The sequence below is a fragment of the Mustela erminea genome, chromosome 18, assembly GCF_009829155.1.
Source record: "Mustela erminea isolate mMusErm1 chromosome 18, mMusErm1.Pri, whole genome shotgun sequence".
Classification (NCBI taxonomy): domain Eukaryota; kingdom Metazoa; phylum Chordata; class Mammalia; order Carnivora; family Mustelidae; genus Mustela; species Mustela erminea.
In genome coordinates this window covers 43536764-43553173 of record NC_045631.1, presented here as the reverse complement: position 1 = coordinate 43553173, position 16410 = coordinate 43536764, and the positions used below count along the sequence as shown (strand labels likewise).

Here is a 16410-nt window from a genome sequence, read left to right as displayed (position 1 = left end):
ACATAGTAAACATTTTGACTATATTTTTAAATATGAACAAAGAATATTAACTGCGGACTATGCAAGGGTTTAGCAAAGATGATAAAGGATTTTTATGTATCCACATCACCTAGCTCAGTGCCAGGCACATAGAAATGCAATAATTTTTTTTTAAAGATTTTATTTATTTGACAGGGGGGGAGCAAGCACAAGCAGGGAGAGCAGCAGAGGAAGAGGAAGAAGCAGGCCTCCTGCTGAGCAGGGAGCTCAATGGCGAGGCTTGAACCCAAGGCCCTGGGATCATGACCTGAGCTGAATGAAGGCAGATGCTTATTCAACTGAGCCACCAGGGGCTCCAGAAATTCAATAATTACCGACTTTATGAAGCCTTAACAAAACTTTGGATTCATTGAGGAATTCTAGGACTCAGGGTTGATGGGATGGGAAAGTGGGAGCACGGATCAACACTCCATGGCTACTGTCTCAGAAGGGAGATCAACCCAGCCCTGGCTAGGAAGGGACACCGGTGAGAAACCGAATTCTCAAATACCAAATTTCTCTCCCTTCCCAAATCAGAGCCTTTGCCTATTTCCAACTTCAGCCGATGGTACCACTGTCCTACCAGCCAGCCAGGCGCGAAAGGTTTGAATTAACTTGGGCACCTCCCTACCACATCCAGTTACGAATCGAGTAAGGGATAGGATTTTGAGCTGGGTGCTGAGGCGGTGAATTATGAGGGGAACAGAGGAGCTGAAAGGATTCCAGGATGGCACAGGATAGCTGGGCAGGGGGCACCTGGGTGGCTCAATCGGTTAGGCATGTGTCTTCGGCTTAGGTCATGATCCCCGGCTCCTGGGATCGAGCCCCATGTTGGGCTCCCTGCTCAACGGGGAATCTGCTTCTCCTTTTGCCTCTCCTCACTCATGCTCGCTCTCTCAAATAAAATCTTAGGGGGTGGGGAAGGATCCTTGGGCGGGATAAAGATGGTGGTTAAGTTTGGTTACAAAATAGAGAGCAAAAGGAGGATGCAGCAGTCTTCCTTGACCGGGAGCAGATCTCTTGAATTTCCCTCCTGAGAACCTGCTTTCTGGGGGAAGACCTGCAGTGCCGGTAAGATTCGGCACTCCTCTTCTGTAATCCAGAGAAAATTACCTTGCCTTTCTGCTCAGAACCGTTCCTTCTCTTTCCACTGTGTGACTCTACGTTTGTATCGCCTACTCTCAGTGCGCACTCCCGTTCAGTCCTTCTGTCAGCAATGCCTACTAGGTGCAGGACTCCCAGCCAAGCCCTGCGGCCGCAGAAAGGAACCTTACTCTCGAGGGAGTGAGTCACGGACACAAGCAAGTCCATGAATGGACCGTGACTAAACAGCGTGATCAGGGCTGTGCCCACATGTGTCAACTGCAGAGTGCCAGCCTGGGGAAATCGAGGGAGGCTTCCCCTAGGCAATGAGCCCACAAGAATCAAGTCTTGACTGGACAAGAGCTCTGTCACCCAAGAAACAGTGGAGGGTCTGCCTTCAGCTGAACAGCTGGCGTCTGGTCCCAGAGCCTGTGAGCCAGAATAGTCTGGACTGCGCTCTAACCGCATCTCCTTTCCCCTTCGCCAGCACCGGCTGCACTGGTGGCGGCACTAAGACCTGGCCTGAGATGGAGGGAGAGTAAAGCAGCTTATTGTACCTATACGGCTGACCAAGACCCTGGAAGGAGGAAGTGGGTAAGTGCCTTATCCAAAAGGATACAGCAGCCTCAAGTCTTATCAAGGGACAACAGCTTCCTCCTTCCTCCACCGCTGACCAAGTCACAGTGGGCCACAGCACTGCAGGCAGCTGTGAGGCGGGACAAAGAGCTGTAAAGCGGCTGAAGTGGAGGTGTATGGACCAGTTCACGGTTATGCCACCCCAAGCAGAAAGGAATGGTGGCTTCCACTAGCATGGTGGTGGTGGTGGAAATGTGAAAATTCAAGAGACATAGTTAAGAGGCAGAACCAACAGGACTCGGTGATAAACTACTCTCAGGAAAAGGGACGAGTCATGCCTTTCAGCCATTAGCATCCACCCCCAGGGTGGCCTCACCCCCTTCCTGGCAATCCAAGAAATCATATGGTTCCAGGGCCTGTAGCTCCTTCCTCTGCCTACTGCTCAGCAAGTGGGTTCCAGTTTGATAAGAAAAGCCTTCCTGCGGTGGAGACCAAAAGGAAGAGGAAGGAGCTAGTCCATTCCTGCCGAGGAGGTTGTGGGAGAAGGAAGATGGCCAGAGCTGTGTATCCACTTCATGCCCTCTGGCTTCTGGAGTGGGTGCAGCTGCTCTTGGGACCTGGGGCCATCCCTCCGGCCTGGGCCTTGAACCTGGACCCAAGGCAACTCACCTTGTACACAGGCCCCAATGGCAGCCACTTTGGGTTTTCACTGGACTTCTACAAGGACAACCAAGGGAGGTGAGCCTGGGTTGAAGTCTGGGTGTTGGGAGAGACCATCACCACTTCTGGGAGCCTCAAGCTCCCCATTTGTTACCTAGAGGTTGAGGAAAGAGACTTTTAGGCTCTACTTCAGAGTGAGCTCTTTTTAGGAATATTGGCAGGAACTAGCTCAGGTTAGAGTGTCAGGGAGGGGCACACATGCAGAGGTGGGCACCAACACTACAGCCAGAACAAAGGGAAAATAAAAGTTGATGGCTTATTTTTCCCTCAAGGCTCAGTTGTATGACCCATGCCACCTTGGTCTCCTCAAAATACAGAGAGGAGCACTTATCTTAAAATGACTTGCCCCACTCCCACCTTGCTTTTCTACCCCATGCCCCTCATTCCCATCAAAATTACAAATATTTGAAAAGAAACAATGGAGCATTCACGGCCAGAATTAGTCAGCTGCAAAATCAGACTTCCAAGAATAGAGTCCTGGTTCCTTCTCTTTACAGTTAACTACCCTGCATGATGACTTATTGTGGCAGCCGCAAGGATGCCCACCCCTGGGGATGGCAGACAGTCTTCAAGTACCCGCTTCTTGGGGGATTTCCTCTGCTGAAGAGTCACCTCCCCGAAAGTCCCCTTTCCAAGGTGGCCTACAACCAGTGGCTGATCAATGAGGAGTGTGGAGGGAGGAGAGATGTGGAAGGGTCTGATGTTCTCACCTCAACTTGGGATGGTTCTAAAAGGTCCTTCTAGTTCCAGAGCTCCTAGGATGTTGCGCCACACCTGTCATTGGGCCTGAATCTGCATCATACTCCTTTCCCTACCCACTCCTGTTCCTTTCCCTTTCTTTCTTTCTTTTTTTTATGATTTTATTTATTTGTCAGAGAGAGGGAGAGAGAGAGCACACAAGCAGGGGGAGCAGCAGGCAGAGGGAAAAGCAGGCTCCCTGTTGAATAAGCAGCTGGATATGGGACTCGATCCCAGGACCCTGGGATCCTGACCTGAGCCGAAGGCAGACACAACTGACTGAGCCACATAGGCATTCCGTTCCCTTTTTTTCTGCAGATATTGACCTCATAGGCATTACTTAAACATCCTGTGAGCTCAAAAACAAACAAACAAACAAAAAACAACCAAACAAACAAAAAACAGAAAGAAAATAAAACATGGCATTATTGTCACCAATTTATATATGGTAGAACTATGACTTGAACTTACATCTACTAAGATCCTCAGTTATATCAGTACCCCACTTTAGAGGGGCTCAGTAGCTTCCCTAATCACCATTAAACCTAGCTCTCAGGAAGGTATCTGGTAACAGTCTTAAATACCAGGAAGCAGGGGTGCCTGGGTGGCTCAGTGGGTTAAAGCCTCTGCCTTCAGCTCAGGTCATGATCTCAGGGTCCTGGGATTGAGCCCGGCATTGGGCTCTCTGCTCAGCGGGGAGCCTGCTTCCTCCTCTCTCTCTCTCTCTCTGCCTGCCTCTCTGCCTACTTGTGATCTCTGTCTGTCAAATAAATAAACAAAATCTTAAAAAAAAAAAAAAAATCCAGGGAGCATGTAAACAAACCCCTGACTTAAGGTGTGGGGCACAAGGGTGTGGGATGTGAAGTGTAGGTGGTGTGCAGATCTTAGGAAATCTTTTTCAGCAAGGAAGACAAACTCTTCATATTCAAACCAAACTAAACGGTTACAGTACCAGCTTTACCCTTAACTTACTAAATTACTTTACGCACGTGGTTTCCTTGCTGGGAGACAGTTTCCCTGGCCATAACATCAACAGGCTGACCTCCATGGTCTGCGATGCCCGGTTGAGGGAAGATGATCCAGTGCCCTCCAAGGCACACAGCCCTTCTGGGTAGTGCTCTCAGCGCAGGCGCCAGGGCATGTGGTACCTCGGGATTCGCCCCGCGCTCACCCAGCTTTCCTACGCAGAGTGGCCATCGTGGTGGGCGCCCCACGGACCCTAGGCCCCAGCCAGGAGGAGACAGGCGGCGTGTTCCTGTGCCCCTGGAAGGCCGAGGGCAGCCAGTGCACCATGCTGCCCTTCGACCTCCGTGAGTCCAGCGCAAGGAGGGAAAAGGAGGGGCTACAGGGGGCGTGGACAGCCGTGCTTAAGCGCCGCACCCTGATTGTGCCCTCCAGATGATGAAACCCGACAAGTAGGCTCCTACACCTTCCAAACCTTCAAGTCCCGGCAAGGACTGGGGGCGTCGGTGGTCAGCTGGAAGGACAACATTGTGGTGGGCGCTGCGGCACGGGGCACCGAGAGCAGTCGGGGGCAGGGACACGTGCGGGGGAGGAGGGGACCCGACTCCCGCTGGTTCCCCACTCTCCTGTGGCCCTGCTCCAGGCCTGCGCCCCCTGGCAGCACTGGAACGCCCTAGAAAAGACCGAAGAGGCTGAGAAGACGCCCGTAGGTGGCTGCTTCCTGGCTCAGCTCCAGAACGGCGCCCGCGCGGAGTACTCGCCCTGTCGGGCTAACACCATGAGCCATGTTTACCAGAAAAACGCCTTTAGTGAGTTCCGCTCTCCATTTGGCCTCCGCCCCCTCACGGCCCCGCTAAGCTCCGCCCCCAACTCCTACGCCCCTCCCCCGACGCCCGCGCACACTCCCGGATCCGCCCCCTCGCTAACTCCTCCTTCTTCCGTCCTCCAATAGACGACCGGCGCTGCTGCGAAGCGGGCTTCAGCTCGGTGGTTACCCAGGCGAGAAGGGAGCCCAAGCGGCGTGGGGGCGGCTCCCAAGCAGGGTTCCTTCTCACTTCCTGGGCTTCCCTTTCAGGCTGGAGAGCTGGTGCTTGGGGCCCCTGGCGGCTATTTTTTCTTAGGTACCTGACCATCTGTACACCTCCCTCCCTTCTCTGGGCCTGGGGAGACTCCAGGAGTCTGGGTCCCCACACCCGCTGTCTCTCGCGCCCTAGGTCTGCTGGCGCGGGCTCCCATTGCCACTATCGTCTCGAGTTACCGCCCAGGCACCCTCTTGTGGCACGTGGCCTCTCAGAGCTTCTCCTTGGACTCCTACGAGCCGGAGTACGAGGACGGATACCGGGGTAATCCCGGCCCCTCCCTTCTAGCCTCCCCGCGCCCTCTAAGCATCACCGCGCACTCCGCAGGCTGGGTCCTGCCCCCGCGGGAGCGCCCTCAGGCCAGCTCGGCTGGCCAACCCCGCACCTAAGGCGTCTTCACCCTCTGCGCCCACAGCTTCCTCGCCACGGCGCAAGTCCCATATACCCCTGCTTACCTTTCCCACCCTGGATTCGCAGCGTGGCCTAGGGCGGGGCTTGGCCTCAGTTTTCCCATCAATACAACGCAGGGTTTGGCCTGGGTGGTCCCTGAGACCCTTTCTTCCTGTCCCTTGGCCCTCTCCCTGCTTCGCCCTCTCAGAAAGAGTAATTCGTGCTGTGTCTTCAGGGTACTCGGTGGCCGTGGGAGAGTTCGACGGGGATCTCAACACCACAGGCAAGAAATCCATTTAGGGGCAAAGGTTGGGAACCCCAATCCCGGGGAGGAGCACTTACAAGCTCCGCACCGAAGTCTCCCCTGGGTTGCAGAATGGCGGGTGGGAGGTGGGGTGGGTAGGTTCAAAGGACTTCATTCACTGGGGTCCGGGTCTCCCCAGAGTATGTCCTTGGTGCCCCCACCTGGAGCTGGACCCTGGGAGCGGTGAGTGCCCCCTGTCCCGCCACAGGGCATCCCAAAACCCCCGACCCCACTCCTCAGCCTCACAAGCCCTCTAAACCTCCTGCCTTTTCTCAATGGGAGGCTCTCCTGGGGAGCAAGAATGAGGCGCTCCTTGCATTCTCTGTGCAGGTGGAAATTTTGAACTCGTACCACCGGACGCTGCACAAGCTGCATGGAGAGCAGGTGGAGGCCCGCCACGGTGGGGGTGGCCAAAGCTGGCGAATTAGAACCCTAGAATATTTCAGGGATGGGAGGGGCAATGTGTAAGAGAGGGTGCCGGTCTAGGGGCAGGAATTAAGTATGCCTCCTCTTCCTGCAGATGGCTTCTTATTTTGGACACTCGGTGACCGTCACTGATGTAAACGGAGACGGGTGAGGGGCGCCCCATCCCTACCCGTTTTGGGTACCCAGTCATCAGAGGGGTTGACTGCTTTCGGTCTCCTCCTTCCCTTGCCCACGCCCACATGACAACCAAGGAGGGGAGAGGGAGGGCGAGAATGGAATGGGCAAGATTTGGCTCAGGCCTGCATCATCCCCCTAACCCACCCCACCGCGCTGCCCGTCTGGCCTGCAGGAGGCACGACCTGCTGGTGGGCGCACCACTGTACATGGAGAGCCGCGCTGACCACAAACTGGCCGAGGTGGGGCGCGTGTACTTGTTCCTGCAGCCTCGAGGTCACCACGTGCTGGGCACCCCCAGCCTCCTGCTGACCGGCACTCAGCTCTACGGGCGATTTGGCTCAGCCATCGCGCCCCTGGGCGACCTCGACCGGGATGGCTACAATGGTAAGGGAAGAGAGGAGCCCCACTTGCTGCGAAATGGTTAACAGTCATAATAAAGATCATGGGTTTGACCAGAGGGCTGCCAGAGCCGGGAACCGGGCTTTTGGGGAGAAGAGTTGAAAGGGACCACTTAGGATTTGTTTGCATCCATCCAGGCAAGAGAAGGTGACCACCTGGCTGTGGATTTTGGCGGTGGAGTTAGAGATGGGTTGATTTCACAGGTATTTAGTACCTGGACTATTAAGACTTGATGGGTGGCTGGATGTGGAGCAAAGAGAAAGCCAGGAGTTGAGGGGGTGTGGTGCCTTCACTGCCTGGAACTCAGACCAAGTAGCCGGACTGGGAAGGGGAGGGCAGGGGGGCGGAGATCAGCAGGTCAGCCCTGGGCATGTTTGACCTCGAAGGACTTGGGAGCATTAGGCAGACTTCCAGAGAAAAACCACATTTGCTTTCCCCACTGGCACCAGAGAGTTCCAAGTGAGAGACAGAGGCTTCAGGAGGGTGAATGAGATCCCCAGCACCTGTGAAGTAAAAAAAGGCATCAGACAAAGCCCTGGGGAGCAAGAGCGCTTAGAGGACTCCTAGAGGAAGTGAGTCTAGAAAGGAGACAGGAGTGTCCAGAGAAGTAGGAGAGAAACCAGGAGATCTCTTGGCCCTGAACTGAAGGAAGAGAGTGCTCTGAGCAGGAGGAAGGGGGTCAGCGGCTCCAGATGCTTCTGAAAGACATCATTAGATGGAGTTGGAGAAGTCTCTTTGGGCTTTAGCAAGAAGGAAGTCATTGGTGACAATGAGAGGAAGCGGTTTCAGGGCTGGGTAGGCACCGAAGTCGGAATGCTATGGGGTAGAGTCAGGAATGGAAGTGAAGAACTGGAGGCAGCCAGTGTAGACAGCTCTCGCAACCAGTTTGTGAAAGGACAAAAAGAAGGAGGAGGAAGAGGAGGGGGGGGAGGAGGAGGAATGGGGGGGAGGGGAGGGGGTGAGGGAGAGGGAGAGGGAAGGAAGGAAGGAAGAAAGAAAGGATTCCTGAAAGGAGAGGAGGCTCAAGAGAAGGTTATTCTAGTTCAAAGCCGATGAAGTAGGTTGAATGTGGAGGACATGATCTGGTGGGGAAACAGGGTGGTGAGGGAAGTGAGCAGGAGGGTCCCCGGGATGCTCAGTGGGCGAGGCTGGGCTGGGATTGTTTAGCCTGGTGGCAGGGCACAGGAGTTGGGGAAAGTGGGTTTGCATTTACACCACAACAGTGGGACTGCTTCTCTCTGTGAAGGAGGTGGGGGACTGGGAGCTTGAAGAAAGTTTGAAATAGGTGTGAGCAGAGTGGGAGAGGGGGCTGAGCAGACCCCCTCAGGACAGCTGGGCAGCATCTTGATCCCTAGTTTCATGGGTGGCGAGGAATCCCTGGGGCCCCATCTGCCGAGGTCTGGCCAGACTTGCTGAGGACTGGCAATGGGGTAAGGTGGCAGAGGATATGACCGGGGTGGTCGAATGGTCAGAAATAAGGAAGAGATGAAGATGTTAAAGGTCAGGGGCGCCTGGGTGGCTCAGTCATTAAGTGTCTGCCTTCAGCTCAGGTCATGATACCAGAATCCTGGGATCGAGCCCTGCGTTGGGCTGCCTGCTTGGCAGGAAGCCTGCTTCTCTCTCCCCCACTCCCCCTGCTTGTGTTCCCTCTCTTGCTGTCTCTCTCTGTCAAATACATAAATAAAATATTAAAAAAAAAAAAGATGCTAGGGCACGTGGGTGGCTCAGCGGGTTAAGCCTCTGACTTCGGCTCAGGTCATGATCTCAGGGTCCTGGAATCGAGCCCCACATTGGGCTCCCTGCTCAGTGGGAAGCCTGCTTCCGCCTCTGTCTCTGCCTGCCTCTCCGCCTACTTGTGATCTCTGCCTGTCAAGTAAATAAATAAAATCTTAAAAAAAAAAAAAATGCTAATGATCAGGAGAGAGGGGAGGCCCAGAACCTGGGGATGAGACTGGTCAGGGTGGTCTTATTTGGATGAATTCTTTGTAACTCAATCAGAAAAATCAATAGATTTTTTAAAGGAAAAAAGGTCCATAGAAAACAAAGTCAGAAGACAAGGAAAGACAGTTACAACATATACATAAAAGTTCTTATTCCTGTCACATGTAAAGGATTCTTACAAATTAATAAGATTATGATGATTAACAAATACATTTTCAAGAGTGGTCTTAAAAGTTATTAGTGATGACAAGCCCCTAGTGTGGCTCTGAGTTCGCATGGTGGAATTAAAATGGGGTGAGGGGGGAGCCTTCAGTTAGCTCAGTTGGTTAAGCATCTGACTCTTGATTTTGACTCAAGTCATGACCTCAGGGTCATAGGATAGAGCCCCGAGCTGGGCTCTGTGCTGGGCGTGGAGCCTGCTTGGGATTCTCTCTCTCCCTCTACCCCTCCTGCTAGCACACACAGGCATTCTCTCTCTCTCTAAACAAATAGTCTGGAAGGAAGGAAGGGGTGGGGGAGGGAGGGAGAGAAAGAAATGGATGAAGTTCCTTAGGGGAAAAGGGGGCCACTACTTAATAGGTCTTGGTTATTTAATCTTCTGGGACTCAGTTTTTTCATCTAAAATGGGAATAATAGTGCCCAATTTTCAGGATTAAATGAAATCATGTCAATATATTTTCCTCAATGGAGACCAAGGGCTGCTACTGTTTTTATAATCATCCTACTTGGTGGGTCTCTTTTGTTCTGAGTTGTAAACTCCTGGAGGGAAGGGCAGCTGCCTCCTTGACACTGAATTTTGCATCCCTCTGCTGGTCTCCTGGAGTCTGTGGGAGAGGGAGCTTGGGGCCACCTGGATAGCAAAACAAAATGGTAGCAAACAGCCATTGCCCTTCTGTTGCTCCTTCCAGATGTTGCAGTGGCCGCCCCCTATGGAGGTCCCAGTGGTCGGGGCCAAGTGCTGGTGTTCCTGGGTGGGAGTGAGGGGCTGAGTTCACGCCCCTCCCAGATCCTGGACAGCCCCTTCCCAGCAGGCTCTGGCTTCGGCTTCTCCCTGCGAGGTGCCACAGACATCGATGACAATGGATTCCCAGGTGCCCCTGGAATGCCTCCAGTAGCCCAGAAGGGCTCTTGGGTATTAGCTAGAGATGCTGAAAGACACAGTCAGGGGCCTAGTCCTCACTGAGTTTTCTGACCCTTCTGGGAGGCTGGGAAGCTGGGGGTGAGGGGTAGGTCAAAACTCCAGTGGGGGAAATGGTGTGGGAACCCCTGAAGACCCCGAGCCTCCTCTAACTGGTGATTCTGATCCCTCCACCATCTGTAGACCTACTGGTGGGAGCTTATGGGGCCAACAAGGTGGCTGTGTACAGGTGAGCGCTGGCCCCAGGGGGACCGTGGGGGAGGGTCCACACCATCAAAGGCTCCTGGGCCAGGAGGATCCACAATAGCGAGCCTCTCCCCATTCTGCCAGAGCTCAGCCAGTGGTGATGGCCAGTGTCCAGCTGTTGGTACAAGATTCACTGAATCCTGCTGTGAAGAATTGTGTCCTGCCCCAGACCCAGAAGCGCGTTACTTGGTAGGAGGCAGAGGGCAAGGATGGGTCGGGTGAGGTCTGGAACCTTGAGGGGCCCTAGCTCCTGAGCCCAAATCCTATCTTTGCAGCTTTAACATACAGATGTGCGTAGGAGCTACTGGGCACAACATTCCTCAGCAGCTGCGTGAGTGTCGTCATGGGAACAGAAGGGAGGGGTGTCTGGGCTCCGCTGGAGGCTGGCCTGGGAGACCCTGACCCTCCCCTCTCGCCTTGCCAGCCATAAACGCAGAGCTGCAGCTGGACCGGCAGAAGCCCCGCCAGGGCCGGCGGGTGCTTCTGCTGAATTCTCTACTGGTGGACACCATGCTGCGTCTGGACCTGGGCGGGAGACAGAGCCCCATCTGTCACACCATCATGGCCTTCCTCCGAGTACACCCGGGCGGGGGATGGGAAGGGCTGGATGTGTGCAAGCCTGTTCCTCCAGCCCTGGGTTGTGGGCCTGGGGCTAGGGGTACGGGAGTGGTTAATGGGACGTGTCTGGCAGGGTGCCTGCTCTGACTCTTGGCCCCTCCCTAGGACGAGGCCGATTTCCGGGACAAGCTGAGCCCCATCGTGCTCAGCTTCAATGTGTCCTTGCAGCCCAGGAAGGATGGAGTAGCCCCTGCTGTTGTGCTTCACGGAGACACCCATGTCCAGGAGCAGGTCTGGGGGGAAACGGGCAATGGAGGGGCAGGACCTCTACCAGAAAGTCAGGGTTAGGGTTAGTGTCCAATTCCTAACAGGATCCCCAAAACCTTGATGTGACTACTCATCTCCAATGTCTTCTCTAAACCTTAATGAAAACCCCCAAGTCTCAAAATTCCTTAAACCCTGTTCCAAGCCCCACGTGTGGTTTTTGTCACCTGTCAACTCCAACAAACCCATAAACCCCGATGTCACTGTCCTGACATTGTCCCAAACGCTGATGTAGATTCTGAAGCCATGGTGTCAGCTCCAAACTCCTTTTCATCCTCGGACCTTCTAATTCCCTTGGCCCTGATGTGACCCCCAAACTTCACATGTCCCCAACTCACCCACACCCCTCACTGTGCCTCTTCTAGACCCGCATCATCCTGGACTGTGGGGAAGATGACGTGTGTGTGCCCCAGCTCCAGCTCTCCGCCAGCGTGTGAGGAGGCGTGGGCCCCATGATGCCCCTTCACCACCTGGGGCCGCCCCCCTCACCCCACCCAGACCCTGGGCCCGGGGCCAGGCCTCCCGCTTTACTCCTTTCTCCGCATAGGATGGGGTCCCCACTCCTCATCGGAGCCAATAACGTGCTGGAGCTGCGGATGGTTGCAGCCAATGAGGGCGAGGGGGCCTACGAAGCCCAGCTGGCCGTCCACCTGCCCACAGGTGCCCATTACATGCGGGCCATCAGCGACATCAAGGTGAGGCCCCACCTCGGGGGCATTCCCAGGGACCTGCGGGGTGCAAGAGCCTTGCCTCTCCTTTCGCAGCTGAGAGGCCCCACTTCTCTTAGGCATGGTTGTAATTGTAATTGGGAAAAGGAGTATTTGCTAATAGCATAAAATCCGAGGGCTCTTCTAAAACCCAAAAGGAAAATGGCTCAGGAACTAGGTGTTAGCAGGAACTCTCCACCTCTCCACCCCGGCACACAAGCCCCCTCCGGACTTTCCGAGAGCGCTTACATATACCTAAGATACCCCAACCATCTTCTTTCTTGAAACTCCCTCCCTGAAGGGCTTTGAGAGACTCATCTGTAACCAGAAGAAGGAGAATGAGACCAAGATGGTGTTGTGTGAGCTGGGCAACCCCATGAAGAGGAACGCCCGGGTGAGGCCTCAAAGCATGGGTGCTGGGTCCTCGCCACCAGGGCTCAGACACAGCCGAGTTTTAGGAGCTGGGCTTGGAGTCCTATAGCTCTGGGTGGGAACCCTGGTCCTCACACTCCCTGTGTTCTTGGCCTAGTGGCTTTCCCTCTCTCAGTGGGTTTCTGAGATAATGGGACAAGGCTGCCCAGAGTGGGCATCTGTCTGGGCTGTGACTTTGGCCCTCCCCGTCTCTCAGATAGGAATCACAATGTTGGTGAGTGTGGAGAACCTGGAAGAGGCCGGCGAGCATGTGTCATTCTGGCTGCAGATCAGAAGGTACTGGACTGGGGAACATTCCTACCCACCACCCTTCCCCTGGTTGATCCTGATGCAGACACTCTCAGAGGCCCTCCTTCCAGAAGGATCTTTTGGAACGTCTGCTCTGTAGACTTCCCCGTTCCCTTTCTTCCCCCAGAGACTTGTTTCTGAGTCTTGGAGCCCTAGAAGCTCTTTCGCAGGTCTAACTTCAGTGTGGCGTGCCGACTGTGCGGTTAGCGCTTCCCCAAATGCCTGAAATTCTGGCCCTGCCCCAGAGAGTTGTGATGTCCACTGGGCTGTGTCCCTGACCTGCTTCTCCTTATCCCTTTTCCTCCAGCAAGAACAGCCAGAATCCGAATAGCGAGGCTGTGCTGCTGGATGTCCCGGTCCGGGCAGAGGCCCACGTGGAGCTTCGAGGGTGAGACCAGGGACAGACCAGGGAGATGGTGGGCAGAACCCTTGCTTCACAGGGCCTTGGGGGAACCCCTCCAGGTGACTCAGCTGATCAAGCTCACCTGGAGGGATTCGGGGCCCACAGGAACTCCTTTCCAGCCTCCCTGGTGGTAATAGCCGAAGAAGACAGCAGGGAGAACAGCTCCAACATCTGGGGCCCCAAAGTGGAGCACACCTACGAGGTAGGAAGGGCCTTCCGGGACCCAGGCTGGGGTGGGGTGGGGCCCAGGAGCTTTGCCGTGGGTGCTGAGCCACCTTATATCCGACCACCACCAACCGCCAGCTCCACAACAATGGCCCTGGCGCTGCGAGTGGCCTCCGGCTCAGCCTCTGCCTCCCTGGCCAGTCCCAGCCTTCTGACCTGCTCTACATCCTGGACATACAGCCCCAGGGGGGGCTTCAGTGCTCCCCTCAGCCCACACCTAACCCCTACAAGGTGAGAGCCTGGGTGAAAGAAAGACTTGTGGGTGGGGCCCCAGCCCATCAACCAGAGCCCCTCTGGGAGTTGGGGGGCGGGATGAGTGGAGCTCAGACCAACTGCTTGCCTCCCCAGCTGAACTGGAGGCAGCCTACCCCCAGCCCTTCCCCTACGTCCCCTGGGCGTCACAAGCGGGAGCGCAGACAGGCGTCCCTGCCAGGGTCCGACCAGCCCGCCAGGCCTCAGGATCCAGTTCTCCTGGTGAGCAGGCTCCATGGTCTCCAGCCGGGGCCTCCCTGGGGCGCAGGGGCAGAGGCTCTGGGAGGCAGGGCGAGGGGCCCACGGTGTGATGCAGGCCTCGGGTGGACCGCAGGTGAATATGAAGGGTGGGGCTTGTGTCTAGGGCCCGCTGTGGGTCCTTGAATCTTTAAATGTTCCCAGTACGTTAAAGAAAATGAAGACATGCCAAAACAGAGTTACAAAAATTCTGGGTGTCGAATGCTGTATGATGACCCCCTTCTTCCCGCCCTTTCCCTGCATCTCTGCAACCCTGTGAGCAGCCCCGTTTAGAGATAAGGGCAGAAGCTTGATTCTGAAGCTCTTCCTGGGGGGGTGGCTGGAGCTCCCTGTCCTCCCTGCCGCTTTCTACGATTGGGTCCTTGGGGTGGTGAGGGCTGAGGGGTCCGAAGGGCTGGGAACTGATGACGCATCCCCTTAGAGCTGCGACTCGGGGCCGCATACGGTGGTGCAGTGTGAGCTGCCGGAGATGGCGCGAGGCCAGCGGGCCATGGTCAGGGTGCTGGCCTTCCTGCAGCTGTCCAGCCTCCAACAGGTGGGGGCGGGGCGGGGGGGCGGAGAGAATGCCAGGGGCGGGGCTTTCTGGGGGCAGGGACCACGCCTGCTGGGGGCCAGATGGGGCCGCAAGGGGTGAAGAGGGAGTGAGCGCAGGGCTTACTTTTGAGGGGACGGGATTAGGCCAGGACCAGGATTCCTGCGACCAGCAGGCCCATATAAATGGCTTTCACCGCACCCCGTTCAGAGGCCCCTGGATCAGTTCGTGCTGCAGTCGCAGGCTTGGTTCAATGTCTCCTCGCTTCCCTACGCTGTGCCCGCCCTCAGCCTGCCCAGTGGGGAAGCTCTGGTGAGTACAAGCCTGCAGGACCCACTGTCTTCCCAAGCGTCCGTGCCCCACAGGATGGGGGCGGGGCATCCCCGGGTCTGAGGGGTGGCACAGGTGGGTGGCTCGGTTGGGGGTCCTTAGCCCACAGTCTGAGTCTTTGGGAGAGGCAGGTGTCAAGGTGACTGAGAAAACATGTGGGTTTGCCCTCAGGTGCAGACGCAGCTGCTTCGCGCCTTGGAGAGGGACATTCCCATCTGGTGGGTACTGGTAGGGGTGCTCGGCGGCCTGGTGTTGCTCACTCTTCTGGTCCTGGCCATGTGGAAGGTGAGGCATGAAGGGACTTTGGGGTCCCTGGGTGGGCACAGGCTTGACCCTGCCCGACCTGACAGGGAGGCAAAGAGATGGTGACCCAGGGTCTGTCCGCATCTCCACTAGTAAGTGCCGTTCTCCAGAGAACCTCTCCCAGGCCACAGACCCCTGGGAGAGGGGCACCTAAAATCCCTAGGGCCTTGCAGCCTGTTTTCCGCTGAGAGGAAGAGTCCCAGGAAGGGAGACCTGCCTTCAGGAATTCCTTGGCTGCTGAGCAGAACAGGGCTTACCTCCAAACTCCTTCTCTGAATCTGATGCAGACCCTCTGGGGAGGCCCTGTGGGGTCACTCCCTCCTCTGTGCCAGGAGGGCTGTTCTCAAACTCACTTAAGTGCTCAAGCCCTGGGAAGTCGTGGTGCTTTTAGGGAAAATCATGCATTAGACTTACAGTCATCAAATACATGTCACTGTGAGCTTGAGTCACATAGAGACCTAGCGGCCAATATTTAAGAAAAATTCAGGGGAAGGGTGCCTGGGTGGCTCAGTCGGTTAAGCGTCTGCCTTCAGCTCAGGTCATGATTTTGGGGTTCTAGGACTGACCCCTGCATGGGGCTCCCTGTTCAGCAAGGAGTCTGCTTCTCCCTCTCCCTCTGCCCTTCCTCCCTGCTCATACTTTCTCTGTCTCTCAAAAAAGTAATCTTTTTTAAAAATTCAGGGGGAAAAAAATTAAAAACAAGTAACTTGTGACATGTGTTATCTCAGAATGGGGAAGGCCTCCACTTGTGCACGCAGGGGGATCTAAGTGTGCTGGTCCGGGGAGAGGACCTTGTGACTGGCTGCTTTCTAGCCTGCTTCTTCAACTGCTGCTCGGGGGCCCACTGATGATCTTTACATCCTGTCCCCGGCCCCTGTGCACCCCCAGGTTGGCTTCTTCAAGCGCAACCGGCCGCCATTAGAAGAAGATGAGGAGGACGAGTGAGGGGGTGGCCCATGCCCTGTCCTATGAGGAAGGCTGGGAGCTGTGTCTGCTCTGCCCCTTCTTCAAGGTGCTCCCCCCAGCTCTGCTCACCCGTGGCTTGGAGCTGTCCCATGGAGGCCTCCTGGGATTCTCCCCCTCTGGTGAGAGCTGGCCACTCTTTCCCTGCTGCCAAATAAAGAGCTCCAATCCCCAGCATGCTGTCTCCTCTCCGGTCAGTGAAGAGAAGGGGACCGGGGACAGGTGATGCTTGGAGAGAAGTGTTGGGGCTGGCAGAAGTGTGAGCAGAGAGTTGCCCGTTACAGACAAAAGTTGTCCATTACTGTCTTTGGGAGTTTCTGGGAGCAAAGAGTGGGGGCAAAACAGAGGAGAAAGGGTGGCAGAGCCTCCAAGAAAGACTGGAGGGGGATGGGGTATCCGAGGGTAGCTGGGTGCATATGGAGGCTGGGAGCATCAGAGAAGGCAGGCTGGTCCCTGGTGGACAGCTTTATTTATTTATTTATTTATTTATTTTTCTGGTGGACAGCTTTAAACAGTATTTTTTTTTTTCCATGATTTTGGAGAGATAATTCTCAAGTGGACCTGGGATTTGGGAACATAACCTGCACTCCCCACTCCCATTGAAACAAACAAACAAACAAAACGCCTTTAAAGCCAG

At 55.4% G+C, this 16410-nt stretch overlaps 1 protein-coding gene across 2 annotated transcripts; it reads left to right on the top strand.

The window, feature by feature from the left end:
- Window positions 1-2135: 2135 nt before the first annotated feature.
- Window positions 2136-15950, top strand: ITGA2B (integrin subunit alpha 2b). 2 transcript variants are annotated; one of them, XM_032322821.1, is made up of 31 exons: window positions 2136-2415; window positions 4324-4445; window positions 4534-4631; window positions 4742-4907; window positions 5051-5097; window positions 5174-5219; window positions 5313-5441; window positions 5803-5850; window positions 6011-6054; window positions 6202-6255; window positions 6392-6444; window positions 6647-6858; window positions 9723-9905; window positions 10136-10181; window positions 10283-10387; window positions 10474-10529; window positions 10623-10774; window positions 10922-11047; window positions 11446-11513; window positions 11628-11775; window positions 12089-12181; window positions 12416-12495; window positions 12815-12895; window positions 13016-13112; window positions 13214-13366; window positions 13484-13609; window positions 13790-13900; window positions 14067-14180; window positions 14388-14489; window positions 14679-14792; window positions 15699-15950. In XM_032322821.1, the coding sequence occupies exons 1-31, from the start codon at window positions 2228-2230 to the stop codon at window positions 15753-15755; spliced, it is 3219 nt and encodes a 1072-aa protein (XP_032178712.1). In that variant the 5' UTR covers window positions 2136-2227; the 3' UTR covers window positions 15756-15950. The 2 variants fall into 2 exon arrangements, with proteins under 2 accessions (XP_032178712.1, XP_032178713.1); XM_032322822.1 differs by lacking the exon at window positions 13790-13900 and having other exon boundaries at window positions 2138-2415.
- Window positions 15951-16410: the final 460 nt, after the last annotated feature.

Coding starts and splice junctions, on each gene's coding strand:
- ITGA2B (XM_032322821.1), top strand. CDS start 2,228: ATGGCCAGAGCTGTGTATCCACTTCATGCCCTCTGGCTTCTGGAGTGG. Junction 6,256..6,391: donor ACAAGCTGCATGGAGAGCAG/GTGGAGGCCCGC, acceptor CTCTTCCTGCAG/ATGGCTTCTTATTTTGGACA. Junction 14,181..14,387: donor AGCTGTCCAGCCTCCAACAG/GTGGGGGCGGGG, acceptor CACCCCGTTCAG/AGGCCCCTGGATCAGTTCGT.